The sequence below is a fragment of the Anas platyrhynchos genome, chromosome 4, assembly GCF_047663525.1.
Source record: "Anas platyrhynchos isolate ZD024472 breed Pekin duck chromosome 4, IASCAAS_PekinDuck_T2T, whole genome shotgun sequence".
In the NCBI taxonomy this organism is placed as follows: Eukaryota; Metazoa; Chordata; class Aves; order Anseriformes; family Anatidae; genus Anas; species Anas platyrhynchos.
Window position 1 is genome coordinate 15,022,613 of NC_092590.1, and position 15,496 is coordinate 15,038,108.

General features: G+C 65.9%; 2 protein-coding genes across 2 annotated transcripts; one reads left to right on the forward strand and one right to left on the reverse strand.

Moving 5' to 3' along the window:
• The first annotated feature begins 955 nt into the window (after positions 1-955).
• CLDN23 (claudin 23) lies at positions 956-2,168 on the forward strand. The gene has a single exon (XM_021272456.4). The coding sequence runs from the start codon at positions 1,149-1,151 to the stop codon at positions 1,842-1,844; it is 696 nt and encodes a 231-aa protein (XP_021128131.4). The 5' UTR covers positions 956-1,148; the 3' UTR covers positions 1,845-2,168.
• A 465-nt stretch (positions 2,169-2,633) lies between these two features.
• Positions 2,634-14,053, reverse strand: LOC110352716 (uncharacterized). The gene is made up of 33 exons (XM_027456780.3): positions 13,911-14,053; positions 13,651-13,770; positions 13,355-13,474; positions 13,040-13,267; positions 12,732-12,845; positions 12,538-12,657; positions 12,153-12,278; positions 11,858-12,064; positions 11,554-11,722; positions 11,278-11,446; positions 10,890-11,115; positions 10,675-10,800; positions 10,287-10,502; positions 9,770-10,078; positions 9,333-9,545; positions 8,648-9,229; positions 8,317-8,532; positions 7,991-8,229; positions 7,782-7,911; positions 7,272-7,450; positions 6,990-7,176; positions 6,656-6,874; positions 6,273-6,456; positions 5,838-6,039; positions 5,604-5,768; positions 5,225-5,425; positions 4,592-5,135; positions 4,359-4,487; positions 4,094-4,201; positions 3,782-4,018; positions 3,274-3,694; positions 2,968-3,103; positions 2,634-2,707 (listed from the first exon to the last, which is right to left on the reverse strand). The coding sequence occupies exons 1-33, from the start codon at positions 13,984-13,986 to the stop codon at positions 2,651-2,653; spliced, it is 6,675 nt and encodes a 2,224-aa protein (XP_027312581.3). The 5' UTR covers positions 13,987-14,053; the 3' UTR covers positions 2,634-2,650.
• Between the last annotated feature and the right edge of the window lie 1,443 nt (positions 14,054-15,496).

The window sequence follows — 15,496 nt, forward strand, 5'->3', positions numbered from 1 at the left end:
CTCTCCCCACCCAGCAGCTGGGGAAACGTGGGAAGGAAGGCCACTTCAGCCAGCCCATTTTATCTCCGAGACCAGATGGCTTTGAATGCTTCCCCAGAGCTCGGAAGGGCCAGCCTCGGCTTTGAATGGCCTTTCACACCGCTTCATTAAAAACCAAAAGGGGAAGAAATGAACAATCTGTAACGCCGTAGGAAGAGTGGGAAACAGCTCTGTTAATCCCATTTCCTTCCCTGGGTTTACTCAGGGCAGGTCATCGAGCATCGGGGCCACATCACCTAATCTCATTGTTACCCGGCGATCGGGAGCCTGGGCGCCAGCCCAAAGCGCTGCTGGGCATTACGAACAGAACAGGGGGGCCCAGGCTGTTAAACCTGTGCAAGGATGCTGTGGGGAAGGCGTGCAGCCAGCCCTCCCGCTCAGCTAGGATCGATCATCCCAAATTAATCCAGAGAGGATGCTGCCCTCTTTTGGACCCAGCGTGACCGGCAGAAATTCAGCGAAACCGGGAGACGCACAAAAGCAGTGATTTTTTGGGGTGCAAAAGCCCACGTAGGGAACCTTGAAAAGTGCTGACTTACCCACAGTTGCCCCAAAGGGACATCCCAGGAACTTTTCCTGCTGGGAGCTGGGCTGCCAGCACCACCTGCGGGTGTGCCTCTGAGCAGGACCAAGCTCAGGAGCGGTCCCTGATGTGCAGGGAGATGCTCGCTGGGAGGGCAAGCGAGGAGACGAAGGGGCTGGGGAGGTCTCTTGGGCCAGCAGAGGACCACACAGCGTCCTTACCGATTACAACTGGAGCTGCAATTGCATTTTAATGAATGATTTTCATCAACCGGCTCCTGCCCCTGGCCTCCCAGCCGCTCTACCTGCGAGGGCAGAGCGGGGAGCGATGCCTTGGTGGCTCCTGCAGTGCCGTGACCCCGCAGGGTGCTGCCGGAGGGTGCTGCCCCCCCTGTGCTGCCTGGGTGCTGCCCAGCTCTGCTGCCTGCCCCCGGCTCCTCCCTGCCTGCACTTCCTCCTGCTGCCAGCACCTCCCGCAGCACGGCCCCGTCGCGGGATAAACCCCACGGGCACGGAGTCGGCGCTGATTTCCCTCCCTCCGGCGAGCGGGAGCTGAATTTGGGCAGCACCCCCCCACCTCTCCGAGCATGAGGACGCCGAAGGCGATGATCGTGGGCATGGTGCTGTGCCCCTGCGGGCTCCTGCTGACGCTGGTAGGCACGATGACGCCCAGCTGGAGGCAGGTGAGCCTCGTCCCCGAGCAGCCCTCCGACCTGGTCTTCGAGCAGGGCATCTGGGAGCTGTGCAGCGAGAGGCAGAGCAGCCACCAGCGCTTCTGCGGGCAGGCCGACGAGCTGGGCTACTTCAAGGAGGTGCCCGTGCAGGTGGCCCGAGGGCTGATGCCCACCTCGCTGGTGCTCACCCTGCTGGGCTTGGTGGTGGCCACCCTGGGGGTGCGCTGCTGGCAGGAGGAGCCCCGGCACCCGGTGGCTGGGGCAGCGGGGCTGGTGCTGCTCCTCTCGGGGCTGATGAGCCTCCTCCCCGTGTCCTGGTACACCCACGAGCTGTGGGCACTGCCCGCGGTGACCGGCAGCACGCTGGCTGCGGGTTACAGCTTGGTGCTGAGCTACCTGGGGAGCTGCCTGGAGATCCTGGGGGGGCTGGCCCTCACCCTCAGCTTCCACCACTGCTGCAAGAAGCGCAGGGCCCCCAAATATCCCCCCGGCCCCGCGCGGGAGCCCGGGCCACCCTCCACCACCTACAGCAACCCCTGGGACGTGCTGGAGGACGAGCGAGACGGGCGGCCCTGGAAGAGCACCCTGCCTTGTGACTCCGACCTGTAGCCCCAGCACGGGGAGAGCAGCGGGCACTGCCCTGCCTGGTGCTGGGAAGGGTGCCGGCTCCGGGGCACCTCAACAAGGACCCAGCCTGAATCTCTGCAGCCTCCTCAAAAGCCTGCCCCGCTCCAGGCTCCGTGACTGTGCCAAAGCTGGGCTTTGTGTGCTCCAGGCCCTGCACCGTGCGGCGTTTCAGGGTGTTCTCCCACGAGCAGGAGGCTGCTTACAACTGCACAGCCTGCAGGGTGGGGGAGAGGGGAGGGGAGCGCCTCCCACACCTCCGCTCAGCTCAGGGCTGTGTAAACATGAAAATAAATGAAGAGGAACAGGTCCGTGCCGTGGGGTAGTTACGGGCTTTCTGCCAGGCAGGCTGGGCTGAGAGCCAGGGGCACGGCCAACCCTGCTCCCCTGAGCTTCACCTGAGAGCGGGGAGGGAAGGTCTGCGGGAGGACAGGTGGCTTTTACAGCCGCCTTCCTCAAGGACTCCTCTCCCGTGGTTAAAACGGGCTCAGGAGGAGGTTTCTCCTTCCTCCAAAGCACAGCCACTTTGGGGAAAAATTGCCTGGATTTTGCTTCCCACCGTGAGGCTGGTGCAAGGCAGCAGAACTGGCTGCACTGGTTTGTAAGGGACACCCAAGGGGCCAGGACTGCACCATAAAATCCCACCCACCAGCCTGCGTAAGGGGGCTGAGCCCAGCCAGCCTGCTCGCAGAGCTCTTTTGGCCAGTTTTCCACCCCAACGGAGCCCTGAGCACGCTCTGCTCCCCCAAACACAAAGCACCATGGCACCAGAGCTGCTGCACCATGTTCCTTTATGGAAATACAGGAGCGGGGCGAGGCGGTCCCTTCCCAAGTGCGGCTGGCAGCTCCTGCAGAGACAACAGATTCATGCATCCAGGATGGATCTACACCAGCCTCCCTGGGCCCACCCACACCTCGGCACGGGGCTTCTGGCCACAGGAGGAGCGGTACAGCCCCTCCATCAGCTCAGCCTCCTGGCATCCCCACATCCTGCTCCTCTCTCGCCTCAGCAGGCGTGCACTGGGCCTGAGGTGTATCTGGAGGAGCCCCAGGGCAAGCCAGGCTGTCAGGAGGGTTCAGAGCAGGGCCCACCCCGCACGCTGCTCACCTCTTTCCCGTCATAAGCTTCGTTCACAAAGGTATCGCTTTTGGGGGGAAGCTCTTCCTCCTCCTCGTCCTCTTCCTCGGGGTCGCTTTCACGGTGGTACAGGGTGAGCACGCGGGTGGAAGCGGTGCTCGAGGTCCTGCGGAGAGCAAATAAAGCATCTCAGAGCGACAGAGCCCTGTCTTCAAGGTGGAGCAGGATCCCAACATTTGTCGTTGTCCTGCTGGGTTTACTGCAGCTTTCCATGTGGCAGAGGGGCGCACCAGACCCCGCTCTGCCCCCAGGCCCCTCTCCAACCCCACAGCTCACCTCCTCCGCCTGTCCTGCCTCCGCATGTAGGCCAGGGCCCCCACGGCAGCGGCGGCCAGCAGCAGGAGCACGGCCACCCCCAGGGCGATGGGTCCTGCCACCGGCTGCACCTCGGCCTCCTCGCAGTAGTCCCCGCGGTAGCCCAGGGCGCAGTGGCAGGTCACCCGCCCGGCCTCGATGGCGCAGTCCCCGCGCAGGTTGCACGTCTCGCTGCTGCAGGGCACGGCCCCCAGCACCTCCTCGGTGTTGGGGGTTACCAGGAAGGGCTCTTGGTGCTCCCCAGGGGCTGCAGGCAGGCTGGGGACGGGCTGCTGAGGCGCAGGGGGGGCTGAGGGCATGGCTGGTTTCTCCTCTTTCGTGTGGGAGATGCCTGAGGGTGCCACCACCACGGGAACCTGCGTCTTCGGCTCCACAGAGGGGCCTGGAGGAGCGAGCACAGACCCGGGTGAGAGCCCCCTTCCCAGCCAAAGGAGACACCGAAGTGCCCCGGCAGGGGGTGAGCACTTACAGCCCGATTCATCGGAGCCGTCAGCACAGTCGGGGTGCCCGTCGCAGAGCTGCTCTCCGGAGATGCAGCTCTGGAGGTCAGCACAAGCCCGCAGCGGGGCCGGGCACGGCGGGGCCAGCACGCAGCTCACCCCGCGCACCAGGCGGTACCCGAGGGCACAGCGGCACTGCCGCCCCGCGGGGGTGGGCAGGCAGAGCTGGCTGCAGCCCCCGTTGCTCTTCGCACAGCCGTGGGTGCCTGCCGGGACAGCAGGATTAGAAGGGCCTCACTCGGTGCCCCACGCACCAGGGGCTGGGGCAGCCCCAGACCCACCTTCTTGTGAGATCTGGCTGTAAATCCTCAAGGCTACCAGCTCCTGCTCCATGGGGAACCACCAGCTCTTGGCCTGCTCCAGGCGGCTGTGCCAGACCTTGCTGGAGCCTGGGGACACACAGCAGCTTCAGCAACCCTCCACCTCCTCCCACAGAGGTGTGGGGCTCCTCCAGCCTGCCCTATACCCGGTATCCCACAGGGACTGGCAGAGACCCCAAGCCCTGGGGCAGCAGGAGGAGCTGAAGTGCACCCCAGACGGACTCACCATTCGTTGAGGCCGTGGTCCAGAGCAGAAAGCCGTCCCCGATGGCAAAGAGCGAGAGGCCGTGCAGCCCCTCCCGCACCACTCGGAAGTGGGAACCGTCCAGCTCGATGCTGCCGATCGCACCCCTCTCTGCAGGCACAGACAGAGGGGACACCATGGCTTAGGGCTGCCCCTTGGGGCTGCACCGAGTCCCCCCCAGCTCCCACAGCACCCTAGGCGGACCCCAGACTCACCCCGGTCTGCCCAGTACAGCCTGGTGCCGGCACCCCCGAAGGCGAGGCCGGCAGGGGACCGGGCTCTCCTCCAGAGCACCCTGCGGCCGCTGCCGTCCATGGCCGCGCACTCCACCACGTTTCCCGGCCCTCGCCTCCCCGCCGCGGTGACGAAGCACATGGTGGAGGCGCGAGGGCACAGGGCCAGCCAGGCAGCCCCCTGCAGCCCCTCGCTGAGCAGCTGCAGGGCCCAGCGCCCGCCGGGCGCAGCCACCTGGAGGCTGGCCGGCTGACCCCCGAGCCAGTAGAGGTTTCCACTCAGCCAGTCCAGGGCCAGGGAGGATACCGAGCCCTCCACGGCCACCGCCCGCTGCCAGGAGAGCCGGCCCGAGTCCTTCAGGCGCAGCAGCCCGATGGAGTCGCCCCCCGCCTCGGCGAAATACAGGCTCTTGTCCTTCACCATGTAGTCGACGGCGGTCAGGCGCCCCACCTTGGCCAGCGGCAGGGCCCGGTGTGGAGGGAGGCCTTGGGACGTGGCTGTTGTGGGCAGATCCTTCAGGTAGACCTAGGGGAAGGAGACAGCGCTGGGACGGGGACCCCGCTCCCAAAAAAAGCAGCGAGGGGAGCAGCCCCCCGGCCTGGCCCTGCAGGTACCTGCATCACGGCTGCTGGTGATGCGAGGAGGGCGAAGGCTGAGTCGTGGAGGGGCAGGCAGGTGGTCTCATCGGCAGCCAGGGTCAGCCCGGCAGGGCAGCGGCACTGCCCGGAGTGCCGGGCACTCAGCAGGCACAGGTGGGAGCAGCCACGTGCCGCGCACGGGTTGGGGACCGCCGGGCGCAGGGCTGGGTGTATCACCTGTAGGGCAAGGCAGGCTCAGCCCCACAGCCTGAGCGGGGCCTCGCAGCTCTACCAGAGAGCTGGCAGCTCCTGAGCACAGGGATCAGCACCCCAAGGACCGCAGCTCTCAGTGCCTCCACGCCCTGTGCCCGAGCAGAGTGGGTGCAGCAGGGTTTGGGGTCCCTGGGGCAGGTACCTGGAGGCCGTGGGGCTGCCCGTGCCGCTTGAGCAGCACGGTCCTGTTCTTGCCAGCAGCCTTGTCCACCCGCAGCACTGACCACGTCTTCCTCTCCGACCAGTAGAGCTGCCCCTCGCACACTGCTGCGGCAAAGGGGCTCCGGACCCAGCCCAGCTGCAGCACCTGGAGGAGAGAGGGGTTTTTAGAACAGCCCCTGGCACCCGGCCCAGCCCTGTAGCACCCACCACGCACCCTCACGTCCGTGCCGTCCAGGCGTGCGGAACCCAGGCTGCTCAGTTTCTCATCCAGCCAGAAGATCTTCGAGGCGGGGAGGTCAAGGGCCAGCGCCGTGGGCCAGCCCAGCCCCTGGGCCAGCAGCACGTGCCGCCGGCTCCCGTCCATGGTGGCCTCCATCAGGCGGGGGAGGCTCCCCACCTCGGACCAGTACAGCACCCTGGTGGGAGGAGGACAGCACAGGGTTTCCCTTTCCATCAGGGATGTGCTAAGAGCTCTGCCCAAAGCAGGGGCAGGTGCATGGGGTTCCTCTTCCCCAGTCACACAGCCCCAACAGCACCCAGGTGAGGCCATCCCAACTCTCCCCCATCCCACTGCTTGCTTCTGCAGGGAGAAAACGGGCTAGGACAGGGCTGGCAAGAAGGTCTCCAAGTCCTCCTACCCCAAACTTACCCTGCTAGAGGCTGGAGCACCAGGGAGTGGGGCTGGTCCATGTCTCCATCCAGCACCACGGTGTACTCTGGTTTCCCTCGCCAGGCAGCCCCCAGCCGGGTGGCTAGCACCTGCCCCGCTGCCCCGTCCGTCCAGTACAGGTTCCTCCCGAGCCAGTCCACAGCGATGCAGTCTGACCTCACCCCTGCGACGTGCCCAGGAGTCAGCACCCAGAGGGCAAAATGCTGGGGCAAAAATGCTCCCAGGCTGGGTCTCCAGCACGCCAGGAGCTCAGGCTCCCCCCAGCACCTCTGCGTGCGAGGGGATGCAGCCTGGTGCAGCTGCATCCTGGGGATTGCACAGACACAGGGCAGCCACACCAACCCCGTGTCATCACAGCCTACCTTTCACCAACGTGCCCTTCTTGCCCGAGTCGAGGCCCTGCCAGCTGATGCTCTCCGTGGCCAGATCCATCCAGAAAACTTTCCTCTCCACTGGGTCATAGTCGAGCGAGAAGACGATGCGCTCCTTGTCGGTGGCCAGCAGCACCTCCTCGCGCCCGCTCCGCAGGCCGTAGGACAGCACCTCTGATTGCACGGCCACCAGCAGCACGGGCTCTGGTCCTGGGGGTGACACAGAGCCCCCTCAGCCCCTGGTGGCCCCACGGCCCCAGAAAACACGGCAGAGCCTTCTGGGGCACAGCATGCCCCCCTGATGCTTGCAGACCCCTGGGCTTACCACCCAGCTTGCAGACGCGGCCGTCGGGCTCCAGCAGGTAGCCAGGGAGGCAGCTGCAGCTGTAGGACCCCGGGGCGTTGAGGCAGGTCTGGCTGCAGGCTCGCTCACCCCACTCCGTGCACTCATCTATGTCCACGCAGGTCAGGCCGTCCTCAGCCAGCCGATAGCCAGGGGCACAGTAGCATCGCTGTGGGGAAAGAGGTGAGTGTGGGGCTCCTCCCGCAGCCGGGACAGGGCAGCAGAGCAGTGCAAACCCCCCAGGTGAGGGCTGCTGGCACTCACGGGGCCCTGGGGTGAAGGGTGGCAGAGTTGTGAGCAGCGTAGCTGGCAGGGCAGGGAGCAGTTCCCCCCCTCGTCTGAGCCGTTCACGCAGTCCTGCTGCCCGCTGCACACCAGGGAGACGTTGAGGCAGACCCCCAGCCTGCAGGGGTACTCGTGGCTCGGACACGGAGCGGGCTGGCCTGCAGGGACACACAGGGGGAAGCTGCCCTGAGCCTCGTCCACCAGTTCCACATGCCCAGGGCAAGCTGAGCTGTGCCCGCAGGGTGCCCAGGACGCATGGTAGCAATGCCCAGAGCTGTGCCAGCAGCCTGCCCACAGGATATCCTAACGCTGAAGCCACCAGTCTCATGGGGACAACACCCAGCCAGGGCCTGGAGCCACCAGCGGTGCTGGGAGGGGGCTCTGCACACAGGACCCTTCCCCTCAGCGCAGAGCAGGGCCCCCTCCGTGCTGCAGAGCTGCCAGCTGCCCGCGGGGGGACACGGAGGGGACGCGCAGCGCGTTGCTCACAGCTGGCCTCGTCGCTGCCATCCCTGCAGTCCGCCTCTCCGTCGCACCGCCAGGCGCTGGGGACGCACTCGTGGTCCCGGGAGCAGCCCCACTGCTGGTCACGGCACGGCCCTTCCTCCTGGGGACAGTCCTGCAGGAGCAAGGGAGGGGGTGAGCGGTGCCACCAGCCCCCCAGGAATTGGGGCAGGGGGTCCCCAGCTCACTCCCACCTCCTCATCCGTGCCGTCCTCGCAGTCGGTGTCCCCATCGCAGCGCCAGGCCTGGGGCACGCACTGCCTGCTGCGGGGACACGCCACCTCGCCCGCGCGGCACAGCAGGGGCCGCGGCACCGCGCAGCCCTCCTCGTCCGAGCCATCCCGGCAGTCCCGGTCCCCGTCACAGCGCAGGGACAGGGCCACGCACTGCCCGCTGCGGCACGGGAACTCAGCTGGGCTGCACTCCTTGGGCGCTGCCGGGGGGAGAGGGGGATGGATGAGAAAGAGGGAACCCAAAGCTCAACCCCAAACCACCCCGTGGCACCCGCCGGGGGGCTCACCGCAGCGCTGCTCGTCGGCACGGTCCAGGCAGTCGGCGTGGCCGTCGCACAGCCAGCTCTCGGGGACGCAGCGGGTGGCGGCGTCGCAGCGCAGGGCACAGTCCGGCGTGGGGCTCCAGCAGCCCGCCTCGTCCGAGGCGTCGGGGCACTGCGGCACCCCATCGCACCGCTCGCCCGCCCCGACACACGTGGCGCCGCTCACGCAGTGGAAGGCCCCTGGGGAGATGAGGAGATGTGCCGGGCAGGGTGCCAGCACCCCCAGTGACTTAAAATGCCCCACCAGCACTCTTGGCACTCAGCCACCCATCTGCTCAGGGAAAAAGGCTCCTACCTGGGGTGTCGCAGAGCTGGGCACAGCCGTCCTCATCAGAGCCGTCCGCACAGTCCCTCTCCCCGTCACACACGTACTCCTGCGCCACGCACTCGGTGCCGTCACGGCAGGGCACGTGTGTGCGAGGGCAGGAGAGGTGGGGGACGGCGGGGAGGGGGCGTGCAGGGCTGGCTGGGTGCTGCGTGCTCGTGGTTAGCCGTGGGGCAGCAGGCTGGGGTGGCACGGACAGGGTGGTGGTGCTCGTGGTGCTCCTCATGGTGGTGGTGGAGCTCCTCGTGGTGGGTGACTGCACAGAGGGGACCTTGGTTGATGTTGTTTGGGTGGTGGCGGGCACAGAGGTGGTGGTTGGGGTGGACGTGGTGGTGGTGGTGGTTGGTGCAGGGGTGGTTTTGGCCGGCGTGGACGTGCTGGAGGTGGTTGGCGCTGCGGTGGGAGGCGCAGCGGTGGTCGTCTTGCGTGGTGGTGGAGGTCGTGTGGTGGAGGTGGTGGCCGGGCTTGTCCTCGAGGCAGGGCTCGTGCTCGTCCTCGACGCAGTGGTCACGGGTGGGTGGAGCGGCAGGGCAGGCGCTCTGCTCGTTGGCACTGGAACACGAGCCTGGATTTGGGGCTGCCCACGCTGCGGGCACGTCCAGGAGCAGCCCGGATGCCCCCAGCACAGCGCAGCATTGGCCCCAGCCCCTCTCACCTGCAGGCAGCTCCAGCTCCACGAAGGCCACCGCTCCCTGCACGCCTTCTGCTGGCACGGCCAGCACGAGGGCCAGCGTCCGCCGGTCCCAGAGCAGCAGAGACGTCTTGTTGACAGACACCAGGTAGGGCTCGAAGGCAGCCACGAGGCCATGGGGCCAGCTGGGTGCCAGGGTGACCGCTTGCCGTTTGGTCAGGCTCAGTGCCCTCAGGCCTGCAGGCAGAGGGGATGTTTTGGACATGGGGTTTGCCGGCACCCCTTGTGGCCCACCCTGTGCCCCCACAGCCCCCAGTTATGGCAGGGGCCTCATGGCTGAGGACAGGAGCCCACCCGTGGGACAAAGCCTGTCCCACTGCACAGGCAGGGACCTGCTGAGTGACTGGTCACTCCTGCCTCTACAGCAACCCCCCTCTGCTCCAGATTTCTCCAGGACTCACCCAGGGCTGAGCTCCAGAGCAGGGTGAAGGCCCTGCTGTCCATGGCCACGGGCAGCTCTCCAGGCCAGGTCTCGTTCCAGGCATCCCGCGGGTCCCCCCCCGCCAGGCTGAGCTGCTGCAGGGGCTGCCCAGGAGCCAGCCAGTACAGAGCCCCCCGCTGCCAGTCCAAGAAGAGGTGCTGGATGCTGCTGCGAGCGCGGTGCAGGACGTGCGAGGTCATGTTGGGCGCCTGGGTCACCCCGATGTCCCTCCGGTTACACGCCAGCCAGTACAGGCTCCCCGAGCGGACGTCCACGCGGGCAGAGCAGACTTGGCAACAGGCAAGCAAGCAGTTATGGGGCTGCCCCACAGCCCAGCTCCTCCGCCTGGGTCCCCCCTGTCCCTACAGCCAGGGCACAGCTGGCTGCTGCCTCGGCACAGCCCCAGCGTGGGCACCAAGGGACTGCTGAGCTCTCTGGCAGAAGAGCCTCGCATCTCCGGGAGCTCTGGGGGGCTCCGGCACCCCACGGGGTCTCACCTGGCAGCCTGGTCTCGATGGTTTCTCTCCTCCCGGCGTGCCCCACGAGGCGCAGCAGCGTCCCGTGGTCATCCGTCCCGTAGAGCATCAACCTCTGCCAGTCCACGTCCTGCAGCTGGAGGGGCTCCCACCACTGCTGCACTCGTCGGCTGCGTGGCCCGGGGCCCACCTGCACCAGGGAGATGGCTTTCCCTGAGGAGTAGGCGATGGACAGCTCTGTGGGGCACAAGGACAGCGCGTCAGAGTGGCTCCAGCGTCACCATCCCCTCCCCAGGGTGCAGACAGCTCCTCATTTCCCCCCCTGCATGGGGCACAGCACCAGGAAGGGCTCCCCAGGGCCCTCCCCAAAGCACCCCAAGGCAGGGAGGCAGCCTGCAGCCCTGCTCACCTGCACACTTCCCCGAGGGCAGGAGGTAGAGGCCCTCTGGACAGGCACACTGATAGCCCCGGGGGTGCACAGGGGACAGGAGGCAGAGGTGGCTGCACAGACCCGGAGCACAGGCAGCGGTATCCCCTGGGAGCAAAGGGGACACGAGGAGCTCGGGCAGCTGCCACCCCTCGTGCTTCTCCCCGCACCCAGGGGCTGCCCGGCGCAGTACTCACGCGGAGGCTGCTGCAGCACGTGCAGCACCGTGAAAGCCGAGACGGGGGCCCGCAGCAGCACGGCGTGCTCCCGGGGAGAGGCCCTGCTGGCAGACACCAGCTCGGTGCCGTCGGCCCAGAAGAAGCGGCTCTCGAAGACGGCCAGGCCCAGCGGCTCGGCGTGGCTCCGCAGGACGGAGGGGAAGGAGTGGCGCCCGCTGCCATCCACCCGCAGCGTCTCGATGGACTGGGGACGGGGCACAGCCGCCACGTGGCACGCCTCAGCACGGGCACCCCGTGCCACAGGGGCACCCCGTGCCACAGGGGGAAGCGGGGCCGCCCTTCCCAGCCCCACCTCGCCACCTCCCAGCTCGTGGTGGGGCTGAGCCCTGCCGCCCCCCGGCCCTACCTCCTTGTACTCGCTGATCCAGTACAGCCTGCCGGCCACGTAGTCCAGGCTCAGCCCCACAGGCTCTTCCATCGACACCACCGTGAGCTCCCGGCGGTTCGAGCCGTCCATGCCGGCTGCAGCGATGACCGTCCGGCCCCTCTGCCCACGGTTGACCCAGTACAGGGACCTGAGGACGGGCACCCAGCTCTTGGTGTGCCCCCAGGGCTCCCCAAACCCCCCTCACACAGTAAAAGCACAGCCCTGGCTCCGAGCACTGCCTCCCCAGCTCCTTACCTCGCAGCGGGGTACACTGTCAGCTGTTCCGGGGCCACGTCCTTCCCCAGCACCCTGACGTAGCCCCGGCCATCACCCAGCCCCGCACAGATGGCCGCGGGGTGGCTGCTGGCCCAGTACAGCTGCCCCGTGAACCAGTCCACGGAGATGCTGTTCACCTCCCCAGCATCTGCAGAGACACAGTGGTTAATGCTCACAGCCTCAGCTCCTGGCCACAAACTCCAGGTTTCCCCTTTCCACTGCAGGAAAGCAGGGCCGGGGTGGCAGGCCAGCTCTCAGCCCCACCACCTTTGTGTCTCTGCACCTGCGTAGAGAAGCCGTGCTCCCTTCCCCGGGTGGTGGGCGCAGAGTTCACCCTCTTCCGTCAGCCAGTAGTAGGTTTCCCGGAGCAGGTCGTACACCAGGGCACGGGGCTCGGTCTCGGTGGAGAGCAGGGGTCGGTACGCCTGGGTCCGCACGTCCAGAAGAGCCAGGTCCTCCCCGACGGCCACCAGGAGCTGCGTGGAGTTGTCTGCCGGGACGGTGTCAGCAGGTGGATGGGGATGGGACAGGACTCGGGGCGCTGCCTGGGGCGGGCAGGGCAGCCCAGCACACCCTACCTGCCACCTCGCAGATGGTGCCGTGGCGCAGCGTGTAGCCCTGGAGGCAGGAGCAGCTGAAAGATCCCGGCGTGTTCCGGCACAGCTGGCTGCAGGGGCTGTACTCCAAGGAGCACTCGTCTACATCTGCAGCGACAGCAGCTGCTGGGAGCCCACGGCACGGCTGCATGGCTCCCTTCAGGCAGCACCACCAGCCCCTGGCCACAAGGGACCACCGAGACAGCCCCCAGACCCCAAACCCATCGGTGACAGCAGGGACACGAGCTGCACGCAGCTTCTCGGGGCCAGGTAGGAGACGTGGGCAGGAGCAGGGCTGAAGTGGGTGCTCCTGCACGAACGCTGGCTCCGGCAAAGCCAAAGTGTTCACACCCCAACCCCTCCTTACCAGCACAGCTCTGCCCGTCGCTCTGCAGCACCCAGCCGGCCCCGCAGGAGCACTGCACGCCCCAGTGGGTGTCAGCACACGTCTCCGCGCAGCCCCCGTTGCGCACAAAGCAGCTCCGCCCTGCAGGGAGGCAGCGGAGGGGTGAAATAAATCAGGGCTGCTTCTGCAGCTCTCCCGGCCCCACGCCTGCTCACCGCACGTGCTGGGCTCATCGGTGCCGTCCAGGCAGTCATCCTCATCGTTGCACATCAGGGACTCCAGGATGCACTTCCCCTCGTCGCACCTCACCATGCCGGCCGGGCAGGGGGCTGCGGCACACACAGCTCATGTCAGGAGGGCACGGGAGATGCTGTGGGTCCCTGACTTGTGGGGAGGTCCCACAAAGTGTCTGCAGGTTCCCACCATCCCAAGGGGAGCTGGGATCCAGGACAGCCAAAAAAAACTTCACACGTACCTCAGGCAGGTCTCAGCCCACCAAGGAGCATCTCGCGTGCCCACTTACCACAGACGTCTTCGTCCGAGGAATCGCCGCAGTCGTCGACCCCGTTGCACTTCCACTCGGCCGCGATGCACACCCTGTTCCTGCACTGCCACTGCCCGGGCAGGCAGGGCTGCAGGGGACAGCCCTCCTCGTCCCAGCCGTCCTCGCAGTCCTGGTGCCGGTCGCACAGCTCCCAGTGCGGGATGCAGTGGTGAGTGCCGGGACACTGCAGCTTCTTCGCCCCACACACTGTGGGGATGGAGCCAAGCTCACACGTCACCCTGCACCCCACAAAATCCCCTCTCGGCCCCTCTCAGCCCTCTGGGGCCCACCTACCGCAGTCCTGCTCGTCGGAGCCATCCGGGCAGTCGGCAGCTCCGTCGCACCGCCAGCTGCTGGAAACGCAGCGGCCGTCGTCACACTGCCACGCGTGGGGGTCCCCGCCACAGGGAGCATCTGTGGGGACAGCACACGGTCAGTGGGATCTCCCACAGCTCTGGGAACAACCACTATGGTCCCCTCTGCCCTGGCATCCTCCGAGGAGGCTCCAGGACGCATCCCCATGCCCTGAGAGGCTGCCCAGCGCAGGATGTGCCCCCCAAACCCCCCCCCAAAACACCACCGTCACTCACCACACATCTCGTCCGTCCCGTTGGGACACTGCCTCTCTCCATCGCACAGCCAGGGCACGGGGCCGCAGCCAGCCCCGCAGGCTGCCTGCCGGGTGGCAGCGCACGGGGGGCCGCCGGGGGCTGCGGGAGGAAGGCGAGGGGGGTGCTCAGCCCTGCGCCATCCCCCCCCTTCCCCACCTCGTCCCGGGATGGGGACCCCCAAACCCAACCCCAATCCCCACCGCCCCCTCCCTCTATCCCTCCCTCCAGCCCCATCTCACGGGCTCGGCGGGCCCCGGGGGGCGGCAGGAGGGCGGCGAGGATGAGGAGGAGGCGGAGCGGCGGGGGGCGGCCCATGGTGGGGGGCTCCGGGGGCTCCGGGCCGGCGGGGGCAGCGCGACGGCCCCGCGGCGACCGCAGCCGCCTTTATGGAGGGGCCGGGCGGCGGGGGGGGGCCGGGGAAAAACCTTGAGAGCCGGGGAGCAGACCCAAAACACGGGCTGCCGCTGGCCCTTCGGCCTTGGGAGGACGGGTTTAAAGCACAACAAGGAGAGAGGAGGGGGGGGACAGCCCCCCCGGTGGGATAAGGCACCTGCGGCAGCCTGGGAAAGCGCTCGCCGCCGCCCCGAGCGCAGCGCAGGGCGCAGGGATCGCTCCTGGATCGGCTCCGTGAAGCTGGGCAAAAGGCACCTGCCAGCACGGGACAGGCTCTGGGGTGGGCATCTCGGCTGGGTGCTCATCACCGTTTGGTGATGGGGCAGCCTGGGCATCGTGCGGCACAGGGGAGGTGCCCAAAACGCAGGCAGAGGCACCCTTGGTGCCAGGGTGCGGTGCTCCGAGCGTGCCAGGCACTCACAGCACCTCCAAGGGAACAGGGGTGTGCAGGTCTCAGGAGCAGGGAGCTGGGTGAGGAGCATCCCCAAAGCAGGGGCGTGAGGTGAGGGAGAGGAGCTAACACCCCCTTCTTCAGCTTGCAAAATGAAAATTATTTCAAACCATATCCCCCTCTTTTGTTTCCTTCCCTTATCTGCACAAGCTGTGATCGGGAAGACCCAGAGAAGAAGAGATTAATACGCGGCACATACATTGCCTGTCAGTTTCTGACAACAGAAGTAGTCATTTTGGTCACATATTAAAAATCCTGTGGGAAAGGGCTGTAAGTTTTTTCACCTTTTCCATCTATCAACTTTCATAACTCGAAATTTATCTTTTATTTTCCTTGGCTGTGTTGATTGCAATCACAAGATGCCCTTTCTTCCATTTTAAGCTGTGGCCTGATGACACTGGTATAGCAGCCTTTCTTCAGCGTTGCCCCTCGCAGCACTCCCAGATGGAGATTTTCGCGCTGAATCTCAATGGAGGTTAGCGCCTCAGCAAGGAAACTCCATCCCTTTATCGTTTAAGCTCTCAGCGTGCTGTTTTCCATGCCTGCATCACCTTTTTTCAAGTTACCCACATCTATGTGGGTCAGCCATCACCTCTCACCCTAGGCAGTTTTCTTATCAGGGACCAGCATGTTCCACTTCCTGTGCTTTCCCAATTTCACCCTACTTCTACACTGACCACCACCCTGACACCTGTAGGGCTGTGCCCAGAGGGATAGGAAACAACTGGAGACCTTGTCCTTCAGTTGTCATTTTCCTGCTTTCGTCCCTTAGCAGGCACTGCCTCTCTCTGTTTTGAGAAAGGATCCCAAAGCAAACTGCAGCAAAACCATTTTTAACAAGCAGGTGAATTGCCTGAATACAGAAACTGAGATTTTTTTTTTACCTCTTCAGTGATTTTGCAAGAATAAACCCAGAAAGCACTGGTTGGTGCCCAACAGACCTGAAAATATTTGCTTATTTTCTGAGAACTCCAAGCCTTG

Bases quoted from the DNA above. Each gene is read 5' to 3' on its own strand.
- LOC110352716 (XM_027456780.3), bottom strand. From the start codon at position 13,986: ATGGGCCGCCCCCCGCCGCTCCGCCTCCTCCTCATCCTCGCCGCCCTC. The intron at 13,268-13,354 runs GTAGGTGGGCCC...CCATCCCCACAG, and splicing joins CTCCGACGAGCAGGACTGCG to TGTGTGGGGCGAAGAAGCTG. The intron at 11,723-11,857 runs GTGCAGAGACAC...GTGTCTCTGCAG, and splicing joins AGCACGGCTTCTCTACGCAG to ATGCTGGGGAGGTGAACAGC.
- CLDN23 (XM_021272456.4), top strand. From the start codon at position 1,149: ATGAGGACGCCGAAGGCGATGATCGTGGGCATGGTGCTGTGCCCCTGC.